The 26,519-nt window shown below is 45.2% G+C and overlaps 1 protein-coding gene across 2 annotated transcripts in view; it reads right to left on the reverse strand.

Annotated features, from left to right (window-relative positions):
• The window catches only part of cdk6 (cyclin dependent kinase 6), a 35,976-nt gene that overhangs the window by 3,546 nt on the left and 5,911 nt on the right, over positions 1-26,519 (reverse strand). For both annotated transcript variants that reach the window (XM_070985243.1, XM_070985244.1), the window contains exons 3-7: positions 24,778-24,913; positions 19,512-19,679; positions 6,806-6,915; positions 482-532; positions 63-198 (exon numbers count right to left, since the gene is read on the reverse strand). In XM_070985243.1, coding sequence (XP_070841344.1) covers positions 63-198; positions 482-532; positions 6,806-6,915; positions 19,512-19,679; positions 24,778-24,913 — 601 coding nt within the window. The remainder of the gene's footprint in view (positions 1-62; positions 199-481; positions 533-6,805; positions 6,916-19,511; positions 19,680-24,777; positions 24,914-26,519) is intronic.

The raw sequence follows: 26,519 nt of genomic DNA on the forward strand, positions 1-26,519 counted from the left end.
ATAAATTTATGACTGCAATAAATGTTAGATTTCTAACATGGACAGAGGCTCCCACTACCCACCATTAGGAGGGCCCGTCCTTGCTCGTCCATGTCTGGAACCAAGTTCTCTATTGGCTTAGGGGGCCGGGGGGTGAAGGCACTCTGTGGTAGGGCCACCTCCTGGGGCCAGTCTTCTGCAGAAGGTACCCCAACAACACTGTGGGATGATAAGGCTTGTCAAGTTCAAATCTTTTGCTAAATGATCCAAGGCTGCTGTTGATATTGATTGTTGAGTTTATGCACACTGGATTTAAGTCCGCAAAATTCGACTTGAATGACTTTTGACTGACTGATTTGTAAGGACAGTCCAATAAAGCTTGTGGAGCTTTAATCCAGTGTTTGGACACGCTACATTTTCCCAGGTTGTAATTCATTCCCAAAAAAATATAATGTACTGGACCTCAGAAGCTGTAAGAGGAAACAAAGTCAATAATACTTACTCAAAAATCTTTCCCAGCTGATCAACATCTGAGTTTCCTCGAAATAGTGGCCTGGGAAAGAAAAAATAAACACAGTTTACTTTCGACTGCTGCTGCTTAAACACTTACGTGAGTCCCTGTCTTCATATATTCTGCTGCTCACGTGATTTTGGTTGAACGTGTAAAGCATCAGTTGTGTTCTTATTGACCCACTTTAGATATGAACCCTCTGCCACAGCGCACTGCAGACGAACAGGCTAACATATACACTACTGGCTCAAGGCAAAGAGGAATGTGTGACTCCAATGTGAGCATTTGAAGTACAGTAGCCACACACTCGCAGCTCCATCTCATGTTGTCAGGATTGTGAAGCAGTGTTGGTAGTACCACTGAAGCGGGGAGGGACGGAGCGATGAAAGGAGGGAGGAGAGCAGTAGCAGGGCTGCTCGTGGTTCCTGTGGCTTTGGGCCGTCTTTGGATGGCCGTGGGCGGCCATGCCTGCCCTGGCACCCGCACAAATTCCAGTAGTCATCATCAGCACAAGCCTGCCGGCCGCCACACGGGACAAAAAAAGGCTATTTATCCCTTATGTGTGTGTGTGTGTGTGTGTGTGTGTGTGTGTGTGTGTCTGCTTTTGCTCTCTCTGTGTGTGAATGTGTGTAGGAAAGTGGGAGGGAGAGGCGTGTGAAAGAAAAGCTGGATTATTCTAACAGAGAAAGAGGTATGGGAACTAGGCCTTCCTGCTGAAGCTCCTCTGAAAGGAGATGAGGAGGCGTTGCTGTCAAGGACAGGACTTTCTCTTCTGACTGCGTTACAGTATGAAATCATGCACTGGAGAAGGCGGGGAAGGCTTCTTTTTGTTATATTCTGCTTGTTTAAGATAATCAGTCACCAGCAGATGTCAATGTAATGCAGGATATTGTCACATACAGTAGGTGTGCTCGAGTGCGTTCTGTATCCAGGTCTCGATATAGTTCAAGTGCACCCCACTTAGCTGAAGTCAACAGACTGGCCAGCCACCATGTGCTCCCTGTGTTTTCCCACTTGCAGGAAGCTTTGCATAGCTCAACACCCACACTTTCCTACAGAGTCAGACACTGGGAAATTAGTCACACAGGGGTATTTTGCACATTTTTACAGTGACAGCAAACTCTCTGTCACATGCTTTAGTTCGGAAGTAGAATGGAGACAGTGTTTGTTTCAATTATCCACAGCCGGCATCCTTGGCTAATGGATGTCTCCTCTGCTTCATGAGGATCATAACACACGTGCAGATCTTTTTGGGGTAAAGCGCAATGCTGAGGTTTGAAAACCATTTAAGATCAGACCAAACCAGTTTTGACTGTTGCAACAGAAGAAGAAGAAGAAAAAAAAGAAATCACCTACAGCAAAGTCATCATGCCAAAACAAGTAGGGCTGATAATTCCAAGAGGTCCATTTTTAAACCTGGAGCGGTTTGTTGGTTTGTTGGAGGGGGATAACTGGATTCACATCGAGCTGGCCACTGGCATGCACACACGGTCAACAGTCGAGTGCAAATGCACACTTGCACACACTCAAGCAAGTACACACATAAGGGTGTACTAACGCACGCACACGCAAAAGGGATTGTGTCCCACTCTGAGATTTGCATGGGTTCATATGCACACACGCGCACGCACAAACGGGTGGCAGTGAAAGGAGGACTGAGACTGGGTTGGGACAGGCAGCTGAGTCACGCTTCCTTTAGTGCCAACATGGCTCTGTGTCCCTCATTCCACTGAGACAACCTCTGGAATGTGTGTGCATGTTTGCACGTGAGAGCTTCAATCTGTCTGGGTGGGAAACAGAGAGAGGGATGTGTGTGTGTGTGTGTGTGTGTGTGTGTGTGTGTTTGCATGCTCTTTGTGTGTTGGAGCCTGAGTCAGTGTGAACTGTGTGGACATGTAAGCCTGCGCCGAGCTTGGACGTACTGCGCACACACATGCGCGCATCTTTCAGGATTTATCAATTGAGTTCCAAACTGTGAGAAAGTCAACACGGATGTGGGGCCTCTCCCGGACCATTAACAGCACACCGTGTCCAACCTTTTCGATTGGAGAAATGTCAACAAGCAGGCGCTCTCTCTTCCCGAGTCACTTGAACATGACTCACCCCGACGCTATGCCAGCCATGCAGATGCAGACTTGCATGATATTTGCTCAAATTCCTTTGACAAGTTCCCAACTATTCTCGCTACAGTAGATTGTTTTTTTTCCATGGCATGTTTGATAATGAAAGTGGAGAGGAAGGTGCTTCAGGGGGGAACCTTTGAAGTTTTATGAGTCATTGGTTTTGAGATTGGATTCGCACTTTTCTGGCCTGCAACATAAGTGACACAGTGAATTGGGTTTGTCACTGTGTTTCAATGATCATACTCCTACATCGGGTTGCTCATTTTCTCCAGCCAACAGTCTAAACAGACAAAGTAAAGCGTCACATTTGAGAAGAAAGAATGAACAAGTGATTGACATTTTGCAAGATTAAACACATTATTGGCAGTGAATTTATGTTGTCAGATTAACAGATCAAGCGACTAAATTGTGCAGATGAGACCTCTGAGGTGATGTTCTCATTCAGTCCCAGAAAAGGCCATTCAATTTAGGTACCAGCTCCTCTCAAAGGCAATTAAACCACCAGTGGGGATTTCTGGCTTGTTGTACCCGACCTATGAATTATTATAATCTCCAATTCAACAGAGCTGCAAACCAACAAACTGTTTTCTCATCTTCTCTTGTTCTGCACTTTCCCTCAACCACGCTGCTTTCTCCTGCCCTCTTTCACTGCTTCTCCCAGGTGCCCTTTAATCTCTAACAGGTGGCCTTTTAAAAAGCCATCTTAATCACCTGCAGAGCGGGAGAGAGAGACATAGAGAGAGAGGGAGAGAGTGTGCATGTTCTGTTCCTGGCCATCAAAGGGCTCTGCCTTGCCTTCCGCCTTAAGGCAAAGTTGGACAGGTGCCAGATTGTGAAAACACACACACACACACACACACACACACACACACACACACACACACACACACACACACACACACACACACACACACACACACACACACACACACACACACACACACACACACACACACACACACACACACACACACACACACCAAAGCTTTTTACGGCTTATTGTGTCAGGGTGAGAGAAGACGTACCTTAACCCAGACAACACACACACACACAGAGCTCAGCGTTATCAGACAAGGTAGGATTGCCAATCACAGATTGTGCATGTTTTTAAGGGAACGCTGCATGGAACGAGGACAGGCCTCTTCCGCACATAACACAAATGATACTGTTGCTTTATGCTGATTCTGGCTCATTTGCTCCCAATTCTATGGTGCACATATAAGCATTAAAAAAGTTACATAGGCATGAAACGCATTTCATTTTTATGCTGTTCATGATCGTGTTATCGTATGCTGAGTGTGGCAGAAAGCACATTTGACTTCCACCTTCACCCTCAATGAGTCAAAGGCTCAACTGAGGCATTGTGTGCAAACATGATTGTGAATACATTAGCTAGCACCCTGTACCATATTGAAACCATTCAAACAAAGCACAAACACAAATGTGCCCATATGAGGGCTTTGCTCGCAGCTGCAAACCTGAATGAAACGGATTTTTCCACTTCATAATACAAATCAGATATACGTTTTTATATCTGGACATTTAAACATCCATGGCAAAATATCGAAACGAGACATTTCCTCGGGGCCTGAAAACAGTGTGCACTTGTTATGCCTTCATATCTGAGTAGGGCTACGAGACTAATGATCATTTTCATTGTGGATTATTCTGCTAATCATTTTCTGAACTGATTTATCTATAAAATGTCAGAACATTTCCAAACACCAAATGATTGCCTCCAAATTGCTTCAGCCAGTGGTCCGAAACCCAAAGATATTAATAACAGCATCACATAAGACAAAGAAAAGCAGCAAACCCACATGACTGAGAAGCTGGAATAAGAAAATGAAGTGAATTTCTGTTTTAAAAGTGACTTAAACTGCCAATTTGGTAACAAATATATTATATTAAATGTTTATTAAGGTACATAGTTGCTTATTAGCATGCACATTAGTCATTAGAGTGAAAGCACTTATTCTGCATGACCATATTCTCCAAGAGTTTTCCCTCTATAACCTCATAACTACTGTTCGTTGACAGTAAATAAGGAAGTTGCTGAACATGAATTATGATCTTAATGACCTATAACGAAACTTGATAACCCTAACCCCCAGAATAAGGCCTTAAAACGTGCTTTATATTGACCAATAAAGAGCCATTATGCTACTAATATGCATGCTAGTGAGCAACCAGGTATTTATGAGTATGTGCACTCTAATATAAAGTTATATCACCAACTTTTTTGGCTGGTTGACTGATTGATTGATCGACAAACAAAGAAGGAAAGCAACAAAATGGGCAATGCTGAGCGCCTGAGCAGCCTGAGTGAAACCACCATTAACACCCGTCCAGATATACCAGATAAAAATGTGGTCATTGTTTCATCATCAGCTGACTGACCGAACACAAAGATCAAAAAAGGTGGAACATGATGTGATAAAACGGCAGCTGAAGTGGTTTCTAAACAAAACTGAGTCACATACGAAAACCAGGAATATCAAAGCAGCCCCTTATCATTCCTTATCCTGTTTTCTGTTAGGTGTAAACATCTTTAAGTGTAGATCTCATCTGGCATTATAAAACATTGTCAGGCGCCACCGTTTTTCTAACGGCTACCACATGAAGTCTGGACACACGAGCTGGAGCGCACATAAGGACAGAGCGGGGTCAGATGCAACTAAACTGGCTCGTATACAGCAGAATATGTTTTGTGCTGCTGTAAACTATCCACTGACATCTGGTAACTGCAAAGGCCAAAATATATCCAGCGACCCCCTTTGTCCCAGTATAGAGGCATCTTCTAACATTATGTTTCCCCACTCATCTATTTGTACACCACATGACTGACACCGTCCCTGCACCCTGTGTCACCGCCAGAGTCTGTGCTGCGCTCCCAGAAGTGAAGCGTGGGTCGTTGTGTGCGGCTGTATGTTGGGGTGTGGGGACGGTTGGGGAAGGAAGCTCGAATTAGAGGCAGGGCTGCTGCTCCTGGCACTCTGCCCTACCTCAGACTGACTGTTCTTATCTACTCTGAAGCACACCATGCAGGCTGGCCAGACCCCAGTTCACTGTACATGTCAAGACACACTTATATATATATATATATATATATATATATATATATATATATATATATATATGAAAAAGCATGCCCTTACGCCCTGGTCTTTTTTTCTCCTGCAGGCAGGCCGTTAAACCTTTTCTTCTTTTTCTTTTTTTTCAGAAAAATGGTCTGTTATTAGTTTGGCTCTCCAGTGTGTGAAGTTCGTTAGACCACAAACTGACAAATACCTATACCAAGAAGCAGAATCTTGACTTGCATGCTGCAACCACAGCAAGCAGCCTGTCATTACTGTAATGGTTTGATAAGCCAACCGAAATGCGACGGCTCACAACGCATCTGACAGGTGTCACTTGAAGAAAAGATGTTGAGTTTAAGAAACACCCCAATAACGGATACTGTAACGATGGCTGGTGATTTCTGTGGGTAATATCCTCCAGAAACTGACTGAGAATGAACTGGTAATGCAAAATCTCCTCTATGTGGAATTACTGCTAACAATCCAGTGATCGTCAGCCGATCATCTATTCATACTCAAATGCTTTGCTCCAGTATTCATGCCAACAATCAAACCACTTCACAGGCTGACAGGTGGCTTTCTGTGGTACTAGCTCCATTAGGAGACCCAGTCACAAGGATATGAGGATGTAAATGTGTGTATACAGTATGTGTACGTCCCAAGTCATTGATCATAATCTGTTGTTTTAACAGCAAATGTGGTAAATGTGGCAGCTTTCTGGGAGCAGCTGGAGAAACTGTTTCTCTCTGCGCACTTTACTCAACCTGGACAAGAAGACTAAAAGTCCTTCTAATCCAACGTGACACTTCTGGTACTGGGAAATGGTGGCGGACTGAGATGTCTTACTTGTGCTAAAGAGCAGCTAACCTGTCTGTGAGCAATGCCATGTTTACGGTCAGAAATCCATGCCCGCAGTGGCGAAGCGCAGGTGGACAATGTGGCGAATGGACTAACCGACCAGCAGCTTCAGGTTAGCTGCACAGCGAACAAGCAGCACAAAGCTTACTTAGTTATCTAGTTATCCATTTTATCCAAGTTATTCCACTGCATATTTACAGCACGAGGGGTCGCGCCAAAACTTCAGTCGACAGATCTTTAGTTGGTTCTCTCACCGTCTCCTGAACATCTCAGCGAAGATGCAGCCGACACTCCAAAGGTCCACTGGAGTAGCATAACTGGACTGGAGCAGCACCTCTGGAGCTCTGTACCACAGTGTCACCACCTACAACACACACACACACACACACACACACACACACACACACACACACACACACACACACACACACACACACACACACACACACACACACACACACACACACACACACACACACACACACACACACACAGCAGAAATCATTAAGAAAGTAAGATTCAACATACAAAGACACATGGACACAGATCATTCCCAGTTGCTTGCAGTTCGTTTAAGCTGCCTGCAGCAGTGAAATGTCACCATGCAGGGGGCTGGGGGCTCGCACTCACACTCACACAGGGTTAATACTCCTCTGCCCCCATCTTATGCTTACGTAAGACATGAAATCATATCTGGCACAGGACGTCTCCCTGCTCCCGTTTTGGTGTACCCACATCACACAGTCTTTCCACAGCAATCCAGGGACACTCAATACTGTATGTACATGTGTGTGTATGTACGTGCAGTAAAACCAGTAACGAAACAATACAGTGGTTTACTGGACTAAACCTGGCTTGCGCATGTGAAGTGATAACAGGACGGCTATCATCGGCATTAACCACCCGGCCCCCTCCCTCTGCCGAAACAGAAACAAAAAACAAAACACTTCCTGTCTTGCATCCAGCAACCCTGCACCCACCTGAGGTGTAAGAGCAGCCATTTTGTGCCACTTCATGCTAAGCATGGTTTCCAAATTTGTCCCTGTGACTCTATGGGGAGTTTGGAGTGTGTGTGAGCGTGTGCGTGCAGCCATAGCCTGCAGGAAAGCAGCAGCATTGTTAACAGCTACAGTAGGGAAAGCCTCCAGACAAAACTCAGTGACCCCTAGTAAGAGAGTGGACTGGTTCCAGGTGCTTTCCTAAACTCCAGATTTTTCCAACTGCTTTTGGCTGCAGTTCCCCCCTCAGGCACTGCAGAGTGCTTATCGAGATCTTAGAGTCTGAGGCGAATGTTTGTAAGCAGAAAGAGTGCAGTGTCACCTCCATATCTTTATTAGCTGGCTCGGACGCTCCGCGGGAGTAACTTGGAAATGATACCCAGAGCTTTTAAGATGCCGTCCACAAAGCCTGTAGGTGTAACATGAGAGCAAAGATCTGCGAAGGACGTAGATAGGCAAATATGAGCTATTAAAAAGCGAATCAGGCACTTGCTCATGTGCTCAAGTGCCCCCCGAGAAGCTGCTTTGAGTCAGCAGCCAAGTAACCTTATGGTTTATAGACTTTTAGACAGGATTTCTTTCACCGGGGGAGGTTGGACGATTTCAGTACCAGGGATTTTAATCCTGTCCAAGAAAGTGTGTGTGTGTGTGTGTGTGTGTGTGTGTGTGTGTGTGTGTGTGTGTGTGTGTTTTCTCGCTGTATTTCAGCACACTTGTTCATCCTTTCCTAATTTCATTCCCATTGGAGGAAAACAAGTTGTGTTGTCGCCATGCTGGCTGCAAGGGTCAGTCTGCTGGTCCAGCATTTCACCCCAGACTGAAATATCTCAAAAACTATTTGGATGGACCGCTGTAAAGTTTGGTACGGGCATTCATGGTCCCCAGAGTCCTACAGATGTTGTCCTCTGCCTTTTCTTCTAGCACCACGATGAGGTTCACGTTCATGTGAAATTTGTCCCTCAGAGGATAAACTGAACTTAAATTGCACCGTAGATTTGCATCTAGTAGCATCAGCAGGTTAAGACTGACCAAATACCTGCACAGCTAATGGCATTCCTTTCTTCCAATGTTAGCATGCTAACAGGCTAAACTAAGCTGATGCACCTGGTAAATTTTACCTGCTAAACATCCGCATGTTAGCATTGTAACTGTTTGCATATTAACACGCTGATGCTGGGGCCGTGTCTAAGTTCAGCCTTGGACATCTGAGGCAAACAAAGTGACCAAACATTACCCCGAGCTGGAATGCTTTAGCAAGGCAGCCAACAGAGACTGATAAGAGGAATAAAAAGTTTGGTCACATTTTTGCTTCTAAACTGAATGGCACTATTAATAGAGCCGGGGGCTGCATTTTGCAGATGTGCGATACTTTCTCATCTCCTGCTTCCTGCTTCAGTGGAAACAGGGAGGAAGTTGAGGCTAGTTGGCTGAGATGTGTCGGCGGAGCCACGTGACCAGAAACGAGACTGAGACACTGAGAATGAACAGACTGACTGTTGGGGTCATTGAAGATTTTTATAACAGTGAAACCTCAAAGAAAAACATGAATGGAAGGTGCACAGCTGCCCACATAGTCAGGCACCCAAACGTCATTGATGTTTTTTTAACAAAAGCAAATCCAAGGCTGCGCTGCTTTCATTTATGTAGCAATTATTTCTAACTTTCTTTGATTTTTTTAACTTTCTGTTCTGTGCAAGTGTTCAGCTTTCAACCAAAGGTCAACCATTCATGGCGTTGCTAAAGCCACCGACCGCTCAGACGCAGGTTGTTGTTTTAAAATGTGGATGGATGCATACGAGGCAAATGGTCAACATCTTCCTGCGGCTCTTGTAACTTCAGGCTCAAATGCATGCATCTTCAGTGTACTGCATACCCCTGTACCTGCAGAGTCAAACGTCAGGGCTTGCATGAACACACGTAGAGCCTTCTAGGAAGAACCACAGACCTAGAGCTCGGGGTATATCCGCCCGAGTGCAATACGGAGTTATTCGAAAACCTGGCCACAACTGCAGATTAAGGCATGTATATCACACATGCATGCACTCACAGACACACCGGAAGATAGATTTTAAGCTTACTGCAATCTGAAACTACACTGTGACTACTTGTACTGTAAGAAAGGTTTTTTGCAGCTGTGCATCTATGGCAGGCGGTCTTTCACTATACCTTTGCTTTAAATGATAAGACTGCCAGTATTCTATATTTTTCTGTCAATGAATTTAAAAATCCTGCCCCGTCTGTGACAGTCAAACTCAAACCAGCCGCTTCCTCCTGAGGACAACTCTAAAAAATGGTCACACATGCTTTCATTTGCATGGTAAATGCTTTTCATTCACATTTGTTGGGGGCTATTTTCAGCTTCAGACTAATACACATTTGTTGCACTAGTTGATATTTGTAGCACCAAGATAACTGGCCCGTAACTAGTTTCTCAAGACTAAAGCTGTTCTTTGCTTTGCCTGTTATTGTCAAATCATTAACTCGCTGCCCCTCAAATGGCTCATCTCAGACCTCAGATTCAGGGTGCTCATTTTCATTTCCAAACAAACAGTCCACTCTCAGCACTGCTTTCCACTCAGCAATCCTCCTCACCCATTCCTCCTCCCGCTCTCCTGCAATCTCTTGTTCCCTCTCCATAAAATGCCTGTTTCTGTAAGCCCATGAGTCTGTAAAACACATATGTCTGAAATGCAGTAAAGTCTACATATAACAGTGGGAGAGCCTGTAATATCCATGAATGCATTTCGATCACAAACGGCTTCACGCTCGCCATAAAAACACTCAAACGCCTTTGTGTTAAGTAAGTCTCAAGTCTGTCACACTAAATATCTCAAACCTACTACTCTGACAAAGGAACGTGCTCTGAGTCACGGCCTAAACACACAAAGTAATAACTGTTTTCATGGAGATGATTATAACAACACATAGACTTGCTGTAAAAAGAAAAAGGACATTCCCCAATTGCAATGTTTTTCTGTGCTTTTTTTTTTTGGCCCTTTCCCTTCCTCTTCTTCCGACCACGTTTGCATTCCTTCTTCCTTAGTCTCTCTTTCTCACCGTTCTCATTCTCTGTTCTGCTTCACATATCCCTTCATTACACGCTCTCCCTCCTCTGTGCGGGCCACATGAACACAGAGGTACAGACGTACATACATAAAGTATGTGGGACAGTCAGACACAGAGAGAGTGAGTCAGCCCTGAACTGTGCAGTACAGCCTTTTGCTCTTAGGTCAGCTGCTTTGCATTTTCAATCTGTCTCTCTGCCTATCTGACACCCCTCTTCCCTTCCGCATGGTAACAGAAAAGCCAGAGGAGGTCAGATAAAGCCGAGGGAGGAAAAAAAAAGGGAGAGTTAGAGTGAGAGACATAGAGTGTGTGTGAGGCTGACTCCAGATTAAAGGACAACATTCTGGGAATTCCTCTCTGCTGAGAGCATCCTCCCCCTCACCACCACCACCACCACCATCCTCCTCAGCCCTCACTGCTGCTGTCTGCTCCCTGCTCCGCTTCAGGGAGGAAATGGCTTCTCCTGCCCCAGAGGACCTCCAGACCTCCTGGGCCGGACCTCCAAGCCTGTCTGACTTTCAACATCCGGACCTGTGCCACCAGTGCACTGTGCATGCACAGCGGAGGAATATGACAATAGGGTGCATGCATGTGAGCGCGGGGGCGTTTGGTTTGTGTTACGTTTGAGTACTTGCACGTGACTAAGTGAGCACCTGCTTATGCCTGGATTCACGTGCTTCAGTGCCAAGTGCTTTTTGTGTGTGCGTCTGCAAATGTATGCAAGTTATCTACAGCATGTGATTGATGTTTTAAGGATAAGTCCAGACTGATACACGCATATAGTTGCTTTCTTGCCACGAGTTAGATGAGAAAATCGAGATCACTCTTATGTGTGTTAAATGTGGAGCTAGAGATGGTTAGCCTAGCTTAGCATAGAGCCTGGCTGTATCCAAAGGTAAAACAGCTGCCTTGCATTACTTCTAAAGCTCGCTAATTAATATCTTCTACCTTTTATATTCCGGGAACAAATGAGACACAATGTGTTAATTAGTTAGCTTTAGTGGCGGTGGTAGGTGGACTTCTTAAACTTTGGACAGTGCCAGGCTAGTCGTTCCCAGCTGTTCCCAGTCTTTATGCTAAGCTAAGCCGATCGCCTGCTGGCATTAGCTTCATACTTAACAGACAGACATTTAACAGACAAACTGCTGTCTTGTTGGCATCCTGTTTGACCACTTGTGCCCCACTTTTAGTTACGTTCAAGTGTTCTTAAATCCCAGAAATGACTTTAATGAGCATAAAGGTATAGTGACCAATAGAAATGATGGTCCAAGCTACAAAAACCAAGTTACAATAAACCCGTATTACCCTTCAAATCAGGGGCAAATTACATTTAGAGTTGTCAGGAACCGCATTTTTCATCCCCCGCCCTCATGACACTCTGCATGTGGACTTCCAAGGAGGACTTCTTAGTGACCTGATGCCATGAGGACGACTGAGGCCGGGGATTAAGGCTGCAGCGCCCGAGGCACTGGGGCTGATGGAGCTTGGCCGGGGGCCCGTGTTTACATTCCCTCTCACTGAGGAAGCCCAGGATGAAAGCGCACCACTGCGCACACAGACACATACCATCCACACACACATGCACACTCACAGACAAGCACTTTGGATGCACCAGAGACCAAATAACTGTTGTAATTGAATCAATAAGAGCATGATTGGAGGTTTTAGCTTTCAACAATTACTGAATAAAGGGGAATAAACGATGCAGCGCAGTTAAGTCTCTCAGGTAAATGGCTCAACTGTTTCATGCTTTGCGTCTTAGGCTAGAATTTGATTACATTCCTGAGAGCAATCCACCACAAATTAAAGTCTTCCTACGTGAATCTAAGGAAGGAAAACGGATAAAGGCCTCCGAGTGTATAGGCAGGCCGCGTATGGGAGAGGGAGAGCGGATGTTATAATAATAATATGAGCAAAACTATGCACTCTGAGAGTACAGTGGAACTGAGGCTGTAATGTTGTGTCTCCAGAGAGGCCCCATTCGAAGCTCTAGCAGTCAGCCATGTTGTAAACACCATTATTTCACTCCTCCCTCACTTTCCCTCTTTCTTTCTCTTGTTCTGCAAAAAGGACAATTTACAGTCCCAACAATACAGCTGCACCAAGCCAAGAAAGGAAATAAAGAAGGGGAGAGAGAGGGACAGTTCGGAAGAGAGACAAGGGGGGGAAAGGTAGAGGCTGAGGGAGGGAGAGACAGAGCTGCAAGGCTAGAAAGAAAAGTGCAAGAGCAGCACACAAACTGTATACAGTAAAACAGAAAAAAGGGGCACTACAACTGTTGCCAAAGTATGCACAGTGTACAGGAATGCAGCATGGGGCCCTCGGCGAGCGAAACAAAGACAGCACAGTCAGTGGCTCTCTCTCCCCAGTGCTACCACATCCGCACATCATTAGCTGGAAAATTCCTGATATATGCTGTAATTTTTTCTCTTTTTTTCCCTCCTCTTCCTCTTTGCCGTTGCTGGTACAGACAAGGCTTTAATATCCAGATGCCGGTGTGCGCGAGTGTGTGCACATGCTCAGTAACCCCTTTTCCCCACCTGGAGCGCTGCCAAGAGACCATCAACAATTAATACAGTGAAGTGCAGAGGAGAGTGTGAGCATGTGTGTGTAGGGGGGCACTACCGCTGCTCTTTCGGACACACTTAGCAGGGGGTACACACAAGGCGAGCTAAATAAAACCTGCATTGTGCATGTGAGGGTGCATATCTATATGTGTGCAAACAGTAATAACAATGCGATTGTCTGCGTTTGAATGTGTGTGTGTGTACAGTACGCCTCTATTCATGTGTGTGTGTGAACTGTGTGTGTTTGCTTATGTCAAATTGGGGCCAGCCCCTTCGCTCCAGCCGGCTACAGTCAAAGCAGAGAGGATGACTTTTCCTTTTTTTTCCCATGCAGAGCCGTTTGAGGAGATATCTAAACATTCCCAGAGTGCGCTGCACGTGCTCTCCTGCGTGCAGTGCAAAGGGTTTTTCCCCCCTCCCTCTCCCTGCCGCTGCCTGCCTGCCTGCCTGCCTGCCTGCCTTTCTGTCTGTCCAGAGTAGAAACACATTGTCTGGCAAGAGGAGAGATTCACAGACAGGACTGTCCGCTTCATCCTCGGTCATCACTGAGAAATTTCAGTTTCATCAGCCTCAGTTCCTGAACTCTGTTGCATTGCTACTGATGCTGCACGGTTTAAACATTTAAAGATTATGGGAGTCATGAGAACTGCAAAGGAGTTTTCTTAAAATCAGTGTCTTAAAACTGCTAAATAAAGATTTGTTTTAAACTGCAAAATGAGGGAAAATCTTCATCAACTAGCATGCTGTCTGCCTACTTAAAGACATCTTATCTGCATCATCATCTCTGTCTTATAAGATTATCATAGCGTGCCACACATCAGAGAACACCGATCTACGCACTTTCCCCTGACCCACACCCACAGATTTGAACACACACTCATACAGTCAGACAAGGGCCCACAAATGGGAAACAGTTTCACAGTGAAAACACAAATTCAGACTGAATAGAGTCTGACTGCTCTTGAAAGCTTTGTATTGTAAAAGCCTGTCTGCTGTTTGAGCACGGGCAGGAAATCTGGTTTCAATTTGTTTAATGTCGTCTGAGATATGGGTGTCTTATTCTGGTAATCGTAGTGGGAGGGCTATGCGCAGAGGGAACTAAGGGGAAGAATTGGGAAAATACCTTCGATCAGGTAACAGTTTCACTCTGCATGTTGTGTGTCACCAACAACAAGTTCACAGGAAACTGTGACGTGATTGTTTTAGAAGATGCTGTTTTTAAAATGCTAGCACAAATAATTGATAATAATAATAACAACAGCAACAACAACAACAATAATAATAATAATAATAATAATAATAAAACATGAATGATTCATGTGATCAAATAAAAAGGGAGCAATTTATTTAGTTTGGCTGTCATGTAGCTCAATAATAGAGTCACTTAAGATAAGCTCAGAGGGAAGACAAAAAAACATTTGCGCCACTAATAAGCTTATCTTGTCATCTCCTGTAAATCATGGCTGCCCCTCAGTTTATTTTGGTTTCCAGCTAGAAAAACACAAGAGTTTGACAACAAGTGCTGACACAAAACTCCGGTGGCATTCCCCTTGAGCTTTACAAATCCAATTTGAAAGGCAACGACGTGCGCATGACATGCATGAGAGTGGAAGCTAATGGGTTTCATGGGACCATCCCGTCAGCCTTGTACTACAATGGTTGCCAAAGTGTGGACGTAGATGGAGAGACCACCATGGTCAGGTCACTGGAAGCCATCTTTTTGAAAACAACACCTGACCTAACCTCCTCTGTCACCTCCACAGTTACCCTCCCACTGGGAGTCGTAGATGCGGCTAAAGGTTCCTAGCCAAGTCAGTTCCTAGTTCAGAGCTCCTTCTTCTGAGCTGCTGCTGAGAGCAACTTTTACTGAAGAACGGAGAAAACTCCTGTTAATCCAAAGGTTGGGTTTGTCCCCTGTTTCTGTGGATGACATGTTTTATGAATTGCTTACACAACATGAGTGGGGGATTAAATCAGATTTATGTGAGAAAAGTGCATTTTGGTTTGATGACTAAGTCTAATTGACAGAGGAGATATTTTTAGTTCATTATCGCTGCATCAGGCGTGTGCAGCGCTTTGATTATCCTAATTTATGACTGGCTATCTGAGAGAGGCAGAACCTTAGTTTGAACGTGCATTGTCTTTAGTATGTGGCCTAACTTTGAGAAGTAAGCTTTACATTATATTTGTAAGGTGTCACTCTCTCTGTCGAGTTGTAATTGGTGGAACTAGAACAGTGTTGGTAATTAAATTTGATCTGAGACATGGTAAATCAACGATATTCCAATATGCTCTCAGACCAAAAGCCTGACAGTCCAAAAGTGAGGACTCTCCTTCCTCAGCCAGTCAGGAGCTGCTTTTAGCCTTATGCTGTATCTCCTGAATCTGACGGGATGGGTCCAACACAGATGATGACAGCTCTGCTTCATTTTACGAGTATGTTGAATGTTAGAGAGTCATGTTTTAAACAGCATGACACAAAGGACTCACTGCATCACTGCAGACTCCTCGCTTGTATTTTGCTATAGCATTTACTCCAAATTCAAACAACATCAAAAGAAATGTCAGAAATGGGATCTCAACAGAAAAAAGACCCCTCTCCACTCTTTTCTGGTATGTCAGATTAACCCGTCAGCTTTTCCCATCTGCCCGTCACTCAAGGCAGCACAATGAGCCTTTAGCCAGACTGGGGTCATTAAAAAACCATCAACAAAGCAACGGACCTCCAGGGACTGCCAGGGGCAGCCTAATCTGGACCCCCGTACCAACCCAATGGGTGGTCCCCCCCCCCTTCCCTCTCTCTCTCTTTCGGGGAGGGTGAAATATGTGCAACATGGTAGGTGGGTGATGCCAATGGGGCCATCAGTCACACACAACCATGCGTGTGCAAATGCACCCAGACTCCACTGTACACGTTTTCATGCGTGCGCACAGACCACATTTTCTGTCAATGACATATTAACAACCCAGCGTGTTGCTAGGTGAGAAAGCAAATTCATCGCTTAAAAGAGAAGTCGAGCATTGCTGGTAAATCATCAGCAGAATGTACGAGAGTGCTACTTTCAGTTAGCGACACTGGGAAGGGGAGCGAGGGACTCTTTTTGACGACTTTATGCAAATGCTCACTTCAGCCATCTTGTCATTCTAGAAGTGCTAAATGAATCACTTTGAAAGTGAGAGAGAAGTGTCTTGTTCGCTTATGCAACAGCAGTTCTCCAAAGCCCATCTGTCTGCCAGTAACGGTGGCATTAGGTGACTAAATAAGCAACTGCTGGTCTGTTGGGCAAAGGGGAAGATCCTCTTAAGCGCTGTGTGTATTTGTGTACATGTGCGCTGCGTACAGTGTCGATTATCTGCTTTTATTAGCAAGAGGAAACACTGAATGGATGAATGACGACCGCGTGTGTGTGTGTGTGTTTGTGTGTGTCTGTTGGACTGATAGGGGGATTCCAGACACAGGCACATTAATCTAGAACCGAAGATCCCATGCTCACGTTGCAGCGCTCCGCTCCAGCGCATGCGTGCACACATGCACGCAAAGACACACATACACACACACAAAACCTCCATCTCATTTTTGTGGCCAAATCCGTTTAACCTAGAAAGGAAATGTGCGTGAGTCGAGCATGCGCACAAACAGATTCACATTGAGTCTTGCTGTGTGAGTGCATGAGTAGTTTCAGGGACTTGGCACTCAGCGCTCATATCTAAAGGTGAATTCCCGGGTAAATATTCTACTCTCGACAACAGAAGTGTCCCTGTCTAGTCAAACATGAAGTACAACATCTACTTGGAGTCAAAACCTCCGGTGAAACCACACACACACTATTGTGTAACACTATGTAAATTCTATGGTTAAGTACGTCTTCCTCTGCAAGTTTGCTGTGTGTTATCACCAATCAGAATGATAAATTATTGAAATTAACTCAGAAAATACTGACTAGTCTCATCTGAATCACAAAAATTTCCCTTGGTAATAACACTCAGAAGCTACGGGTTCAGGGCCTGGACTACAATCACAAGTTACTCAAACAGAAAAAGCTCGGGAAAGTTTTTAAATTCATAACCAAAGACAAGAATCGATCGTTTATCAGCACTTCAACATAACTGCTGTCGTAATTATGAAAGCAGCGGTTCACTTGCGATAATAACTATCAATAACCCCATCATTACACTTCAATTATCAGTGAGTCATTTTCAATTCAAACTCATCTCTAACGCTCTTTCATCAATATTCTACTTTAGAGTCTAAATAACCTTTTCCTGGACAAAATACTGATCGAATGCAAAAAAGGTTTAAAACTCAAATGACCTGAAAAAAAGTTAAAGCTACACAACATTTGAAGATGTTGTTAACTCATTCACTCAAGAACTTCTTCTTCTTCTTCTTCTTCTTCTTCTTCTTCTTCTTCTTCTTCTTCTTCTTCTTCTTCTTCTTCTTCTTCTTCTTCAGCAGGACCCAGATTCGTCATAAATTGCTTTATGTTATGGTTTTAACATAAAACCGGGCATCTGCCAGTCTTAAGAAACCGATTAACGGAGCACAATGAGTCTTTACTACGTGAGACTTACTGTACAGTACACACACGTCAGCTCTAGTTGACATGAAAGGAGGAACACATGTTCGTGTCCACTCGCCTGGCTGCTCGTCTCTTGTTGTGCTGTGACAATGGCACAGAGGCATCTGCCACTCTGTTCTGATGCCGCCAGCACAACAAAAGCTTGCATACTTTCCCAAAGGATGTTTATATTTACTTAAGATGGGCAGATGCTGCACTACTGGATGTACTGGATGAGCCTGACTGCAGTTCCCATGAACTTTGCTTGCTTAGCATGACAAAAGTTGCATGACCCTCACGTTCACTCATCCCGCATTCCAATCACTCTGATGCCTCGTCCGCAGATTTGATGAGTAACATCGACATCAATGTTTTGTCGTCCGTTCATTGTAACGTCAAGTCATCTGTGTCTCTGTGAGCGTACGAAACTATTTACACTTTCAGCAGTTTGATTACATGTGCTTCACCGCTAGCCACACACGCTGATGCCTCCATAATGAGAAAAACACAACTTGTGCATTATTTGTCAGGAAGGCCGGTGCTAAAACACAATCACAACATGCTGAAAATATCCAACCCCAAATGAACCTAAAGGGTGCATGTGTCAGAAAACCTTCTCATGGTAAATAAATTCTTCTAACAAGGCACTCAGCTGCTGTTCTGGCCACCTTAATCTGAAAACTCTGGTCTCTTCTGATTTCAAGCTCTCCCAAAGACTCCTTTCAGTCTCTCTCTCTGCTTTATCTGGTCATCAGAGCCCAGAACTCAACAGTTGGACATCAAAGTACCGACAGCGGGAAGGGAGGGGTGTCTGTCTCTCCTCGTCTGTCCCATCCCTGTCTGCAACAGCCACTGAGGGATTCCTGAGACAGACCACGGGGGCCCTTGGCTCTCACTTTACATGGAGAAACCCTATCATTTGGCCCAGTGCTGCAGAGCTACCCACTGATGCCCTGTAAGTGCCCGCTACGTCACATTAGACGCTTTTCATCTAACTCTCTAGAGATGGGACGGCAGTTTAAGGCAGTGTGTGTGTGTGTGTGTGTGTGTGTGTGTGTGTGTGTGTGTGTGTGTGTGTGTGTGTGAGACAGCAGCAGGTTGAAAGATAGAAATTTGCAATGATAAAAGCATATGTGCAGAAGAGAAGAGGAGGACATGACAACTGTCTTTGCATTTAACGTTGTACATCAGTGAGGGGTGGGTGCATTCTTGTCATTCTCTTGTTTCTGTCGATGTTTTTCTTTTTTGGCTTTCTGTTCGCTCTAAAAGAAAAAGAGGGGGCTGCTAATTCCAGTGTGAGAAAGAATCGAAATTTGCTCTCTCCTCACAATACAAATGTCTATGTACCTCAATAGATTGGTAGATTATCTGTTATTAGTGGCTATAGAAAAACCATTCAGATTTATTGTGGGTAGTTTGAAGCGAAACACAGAGAAATGCGTCTCCAGCAAGAGACTGTCAGAGATGTCAAAGATAAGATTGAGGATGCAGATGTTGGAGTTAATGCTTTCCAATGTATACAGTTACAATCTGTTTGTATGAGGGCCTGAACTCCAAATGACATCACCAATACATTAGAACATGTGATATTCCCCTATCCAAGTCTATTTGTGGCTTTGACCCAGTTAAAACATCCTGCGACCCACTTTTGGGTCTCTATTCAAACGTCGTGCTCACAGTGTTTGGGAGTGTTTGTTTTGAGCCCCTCTGTTGTAAGAAACTATTGGATGGGCCCTGCTGTGTTGAGGAATACGAACAAACAGAACTCACCACAGAGGTGAGCGCCATCTGGAAGCTGTAGATGCGGGCGAGACCGAAGTCGGCCAGTTTGATCTGTCCTCCGCTGGTGACCAGGATATTCTGGGGTTTCAGGTCACGGTGAACCACGCGGTGCGAGTGCAGGAAGTCCAGCCCCTGGAGCAGCTGGTACATCATATCCTGTACGAGAGAAAACAGAAAGAACAAAGAGAGAGTGAGGGGTGGGTTTTTGGAAACATGACAAGGACACAGAATTAAAACTTAAAATGAGTAGGATCTAAGATGGAGTAGGCTTGAGGAGGTTTAAGGCCATGTTAAAAAAAAAAAAATAACACTGATGAGAGTGAGATTGAGCAGACAGCACAGACCAGATGGCTCAAGTTTGACTGTTTTTCACATGTGGCTCTGAATGATTAATCTAACCTGACAAATTTTGATGAATTTGGTGAATATTTCCAAAATAGTTCGGTCTCAATGGTCCTCGCAAAACGTCAAAGACAGATGGCTTCAGGAAAAAAAAAAACAAAACAAACACACATCTTCATCGACATTTGAATTCATGACTCCGTCAAACCGGGCAACAAAAGGCCTGAATGACAAGACCCTGCAGTGAGAAGTTAAGTAGAAAGGCCGAGACATTGTGGCACGGGGGGGTTAACTAGAGGAGGCCTGTGTCTTTTCTTGTCCACTGTAGCAGATGTTTGATAACTGACACACACACACACACACACACACACACACACACACACACACACACACACACACACACACACACACACACACACACACACACACACACACACACACACACACACACACACACACACAAGATAGGGGCAGGGAGAGGCCCCGCTCTGCACAAGCATGGATCTCTGTTCCTCAGCAGCTGTCCTGCTCCACTTAATTGGCGCTCGTTCTCTTTTCGTGCCCAAAAGCTGACCTCAGAAATGGCCACATCCATGACAGACTAGCAAAAGTAAACCGGCGTGAACAGCAATGAACTATGTGGAAACCAGCTAAGACTTGTTCTTTTCAAACCGAAAAGACTCTCAAACAGGTCCTGCACCTGTAAACAAATAACAAGTCATTACAAGGGATTGTGGCTGGGTGGTTTTTGGCAGAGCTTTGGTTTGGACTGCTTCATAAACTAAAGTCTAGGGAGAGCTATTTCAGTTTAAGGCCTATTAATAGATAAAAAAATAAATACAGAGTTTATGGAGGCAGAAAATTAAGTCTCCATAATCATTTAGTCTCGTTAGAAAACCAAACATGGTCACGGAGACAAAGTGGGGATAGGAAGAGAAAAGAGGCGTTTGTGAAGTGAAATAACTTGATGCTGGTGGTGGTGCGGGTGCATCCTAGCCCCGTACACCCCCCCGCCAAAACACACACACTCCCTCCCTATACACACACACATGCCCCCTACACACACCCCCCAAAACCCTCCGCCAAGACCTCACAAGTGACATGGACCTGAGCCCGCAGCTCTATTCACTGGCCGACCAGCTGGTGAGTGAGTCAAAGGGGTCTGCACACTCAAGCAGAAAACATTAGCAAACGGCGCGGGGCTGGCTGCTGTGCCGGCCATAGAGGAGGGGACAGGGCGGCACACACAATGCTGTGGAGATGGGGAGTAATGTGTGTGTGTGTGTGTGTGTGTGTGTGTGTGTGTGTGTGTGTGTGTGTGTGTGTGTGTGTTATACCCACAAACTGAGTGTCCCCCTTGGTCTGTCTTAATGTAATATATGTGTATCTACATTTTAATTTCTCTTTGTGTGCACTTCAGACTGTGTAAGGGTGCAACAGTGTGTGTGTGTGTGTGTGTGTGTGTGTGTGTGTGTGTGTGTGTGTGTGTGTGTGTGTATATATATATCTGTGTGTGTGTGTGTGTGTGTGTGTGTGTATATATATATATCTGTGTGTGTGTGTGTGTGTGTGTGTGCCCTCTGACCAAGGGCAGGCAGGATGCATAAACAGACCTTCCTTTCTACATCTCCATCCAGCCATGACCCAGCGAGGAGGGCAGCAGACAGACAGGGCCAGAGGAGAGAGGCAGGCAGTTGGTTATTTTGTGTGCGTGTGTCTGTATGTGTGTGTGTGTGCTGGGGGGGGGGGAGTGACACAATAGCAAGCCCCCCCCACCCTCCACCAGTTCCTCTCTGCTTTAAATAGCCATTTCGCCGTGTTTCCTTTGAGCAGCATTTCCTAGTAAACACTAATTATCTCAGAAGTGTGACTCTTGCACAAACACACAAACAATCTTGGCCCCCTTGGCCTGAGTGCCATCTTCTTTGCTGTATCAATTACCCACCAAACGCTGTAATGAAAACTATTCCAAGTATGTGCAACAGCACCACTTGCACCCAAGCCAAGTTTATAAAATAGCCAAATCAATACTGCAAAGTTTAAGACCACATGTGGCATGGAGAGCAACAGTGAGACGTCCCTTAACCTCACACACAGTTGATTTCAGCAGCGAGAACACTCACCAGAGTTGCTCAACACACAACTGTCTTCAACTGGCAGCAATTCAACCATCGAAACCACCACAAACAACTTGGCCAGGTGGAAACAAAAATCACACAAAAAGGCAACAGATCTAACCCTGAAAAAGCAGGAGCACCAGGAAAAAAGTAGTCGGCCCTCTGCAAGATGCAGTCAAAACATGGCTTTCTGAGTGCGCCTCCTTTTCTAATGCAAATGTGCCAGAGGCAGCCATATTGTTTATTGTAGCTAGGCACAATATGGGACATCTGCCGGTTAGCGTTAGTGTAATTCCCTCCCCATGCTTCATTAAGCTCCCCCTTTATAGGCCCAGAGAATGGAGTTGTGGAAGCTTGGACGGTGGTGGTGGAGGAGGGTGGGTGAGGCCCAAGCGCTGGCCCAGCTGAGGAGCACTGAGGCTGGGGCAGCCTGACTGCTTGATGTCCTTCCAGCTCATTTGATTCCTGGAGGAGGACCTCTTTCATCAATGACCATGTGGTGGGTCTTGAGTCTGAGTAAGGCTGAGTGGGTGGTGGAGGGTGGGGGGCTGAAGTGGACAGGCTGGGCCAGGGTGGGGTGTCTGGTGCTGGGAGTAGATTGGTTTTGAGGAAAAGTATGTCTGTTCTTTTTCACTTAGGGTCTTTGGCTGAGGGTGAATGTTGTTCCTTTGTTTGGGGTATTCAAGGGTGACGCTCGTGAATGGCTAACTTTTAATCAGATGGGCACAGGTGCACTGAATTTGGGACTGCTGGACTGGGATCCACTATCTGGTGTCATCTGGTACAGCCGAGAGCAAATGGAGTTGCTGGGAAGGGGGGGCGGCTGGGGGGGTTACTGTGCAGTGTCCACTGTCCTAGAAATAACACGGGATGGTGCCCATGTCATCTTGTCACTCCATTATTGTCCTGGTGTCCCCTCGAGGCTCCAGCTGTATGGATGTTAGGAGAAAGCTAAAGAAGGAGGCACGCCTTAACGGGTCAACATGCTTCAAACCAAGTGCCTGCCTGATCGCTGAACAGCGTCAAAAACCTCCTCCCCCAAACTCTTCCAACATCAGAATTGGAGGGGAGCAACGTCCAACAATTTTTGTTGCAACTCACTCTTCATCTTATTGTTCAGCCTTTTTTTGTATCATGTCCTCATTGAGCTGAATACAATATTTGGAGCTTAATAACAGAGTGCTGAGATATCCATAGAAACCACAGAACCACACACTGTATCAGCTTCAGCACAAACCCTGAGAAAGCCTCAGGTGTGATCTACCTGACTCGTCTACGCTTGCACAGCATCCCACCGACGTTACAGCTCGACACAAAACTTTCACACATCAACCCGGCCCGAGGGGTGAAAACCGACGGTTACTCAAGCTTCCAGAACTTCTCTGTTTCAAATGTGACACTTTAAACTTTGAGGCCCTTCTGTCCAAAAATAGAGATGTGCCTCTCCAGTACTGTACACGATACATTTACAGACCTTGGGGTGAAACACGATAAAGAGATTTTAAAGGGGTCTGAGTGTGGGAAAGATTAAAATGAAAAGAGACAGTTACAGAGGAAAGGAGCTGGCAACACATCCATTTCCGACCTTTTGGCAAAGTGTAAACGGACACGGAGAGGATTTATTTATTGGACTGGTGATAGTGATGAGTTTGAGTGTGTTGTGCCTTCATTCGAATCGTTGGTACAGAGGTTGAACTATACAATTGTTAGCATCAAACTGAGTACTCTTAGGCCGGCCCTACTTTGAAGGATAGCCAGATTGGGCAGATTTTGGGTCAGATTCATGCCTCCAAACAATCTCAGGTTTCTCGATTCGAGGCTGGTCTGAACAGATTATCCGTCCAAGTGATCCTGCAGTGAGAGGGCCAGACAGGGATCATCTTTATGTTACCGACTGGATCACAGTCTCCCTGATTTTGAATCCTAAATATCAAATATGTTTGATTTTTACAACCTACATGGGATACTAAGCAAAAACCGAAAAAAAAAAAAATGAGAGCAGGCTGACCAGGAAGCGGCACTGTTACTTCCAACTCACCTCCAGCTCGCGATGCAAAATGTATAAGCCTCCATGTTTGTGTTTTTTCTGAAGTCACGTTCGGTCACGCGAGTTTCTGTGAGATCTAAAGTCCCTGGAATCAGCAGTCTGAATTTTTTTCATAGAAATGCCAAGTGTGTGGTCCTGCGTCTCGAGGGAATCGTCTGGTCTGTGCGTTCTTATGATTAGAATATTAAAAATCTGTTAAATCTGTCTGTGGTCTCCCACATTTTTTTAAATCAGTTAAGACCTCCAGTGTGCACCCGGCATTAGTTTTCAAACATGAAGGGAAGATCTTTAAGTCTACTTTCACACACATTTTTTCTCTGTCTACATCTGTAACACAGTGTAAACTTGGAGAGAGAGAGCAGAGTGAAAATAGAGAAGCCAGGGAGCCTCTAATTTGGAGCCCATCTGCCACATGTGCTGCCCTTCAAAACGCCCCGGTACCTCTGATGTTGGAGGGAACTGCTCTCCGTCCTCCGGGTCTCTGGCCAAGAAAACTCACTCGGTACCATACAGACACGGCTGTGGTCATGCAATGTTCAAGCCACAGGAGATTAGCAAATAGCTTCCTTTATAATTCAAACAGAACCTGAGAGTAATATTTCAAATGAAGTTCCTACATGTTGAAAACGGTCTGGGAATAACATTTATGTACTCCTCAGTGATGTTTTAATAGCAAAGCAAGCAATGTCACTCACACTGACCATTAAAAACCTCCCGCGTACGTCTAGAAAACAACAGCGATGGTTACCTTGATGGTCTCAGGTGGTACTCCAGGGTCAGGAGCCTTCTCCAGGTAGGTGGTCAGGTCCTGATCCACGTGCTCAAAGACCAGAGTGAGTTTGGTTTCTCTGTCAGTCCGAGAGACTGTACACACATCAAACAACCTGGAACAAGGGGAGCAGGTGGAGGGAGGTCAATTCAATTCATTTAATGGGGTCCAATCTGCTCAGATAGATACAACAAGGATTCTGAGTACAGCTAACAGGACTGAATCTCTGCACTGGTAACGTGTCTGCAAAGGTAAAGCACTGCATTGGCCTTTTGTAGAGAAGTGGCAGACTTTTATGGACACAACCACTTCGGTTGCAGCGTGCAAAGCCTTTAAAAGCTCTCTACATCGTACCCATTTTACACCTGAACACACGTAATGGAGGAAAGTAAATATAGCGCACTTTAAAGCAAATAGGCAGAGACACAGCAGCAGGCACGTCAAACACAGGTGTAACTAATGGCATTAAAACTGACTGTTATGACTTACTGGAACACCTTAATATAATGGGCCCTGTGCTAATGTTGTTAGCTCCACCTGTATGTTTCCTGCTATGACAAGTGCTTGAGAAAAGGGTCTGTTGGTGCAGCAAAACGAAGATGTCAACAGCTGAGAGTTGAACATTTCTGCTTTGTGGTTAGTCAGGAACGCACGCTCCTTTCTACGGTGTCTGGACTCGGGGATCCTGGGGATTTCTATGTTACAGAAACTTGTGAGAGAAAATGAACGTGTTTCGAGAGCAGAATTACCATGTGCTGTAGGACTAGCTAAATACTTCGTGTCAGGTTACCCTAAAAAACTATTTCTATGCAAAGCTTTTGAAGATTCAAGACCATCAAGCCCCAAACACCAGCGTTTATGGTTGTCTTTCGCTAGGCAACAAACTAAGGCCAAGAATCCAGATTATGTCGGCAGACCTGCCAAGGCAGGCTTTGGTGAAAAGCTGAAAAAAAGCTATCCAGTATGTCCTCTTCAAAGAGCTGTGGACCACAAGCAGCATTCCTCCACCAGCACTATGACAACTCCTGATGCTCTATGGGAAGTGGAGTGGACCCTGGCTGGAGCTGCTGCAGACGCAGCATCTTTCATCACAACAACCGAGGAGACGAGAGGAGCCATGAAAGATCTCCATCTGACAGGTGGTTGGCAGTATGGCTAACAAAGTAATGGGCTACTGTAATCACATTACCTTTAAAGACACATGAGACTACATCTATGATTATAATACACAGTGATCCTACTCAGTGTCCCATCAATATTTGAACTGTCCACACATGTGCTGCTATAATTCACACTGGCTAAATTTCATTGCGAAATCTCTCCGGAAACTCTTTCATTTCTATCCAACGGGGCACCGCGTGTCCCTGCCAACACCCTTGTAATAAACAAACTCAGAAAAGCTGGAGTTGCGGTGAGCGAGAGGTGATTCATTCAAGGTATTAGTACTGTGCATGACGTCACAGAATAGACGGCGTCCTCCGTTTGAAGCGCTGGGGTTAAATGCCCCTCACAGCTCGATTGTTGGGCTACAATGGGGGCTCTCAGCAGACACTGAACATATGGAATGAATAATGGGCCTCATTACAAACATCCAGGGGTTGCCTGAAGTCACACAGAAGGCCCACAATGCACCCTTCCTGGCCTGAGCTGCTTGGCTTTGCTGGTAGGTTAATGGAGGATGGTGAAGCTCCTCTGGTGGTTTGAAGAGTTGATGGTTTGCA

This window comes from Chaetodon trifascialis, chromosome 17 (genome assembly GCF_039877785.1).
Source record: "Chaetodon trifascialis isolate fChaTrf1 chromosome 17, fChaTrf1.hap1, whole genome shotgun sequence".
Classification (NCBI taxonomy): Eukaryota; Metazoa; Chordata; class Actinopteri; order Chaetodontiformes; family Chaetodontidae; genus Chaetodon; species Chaetodon trifascialis.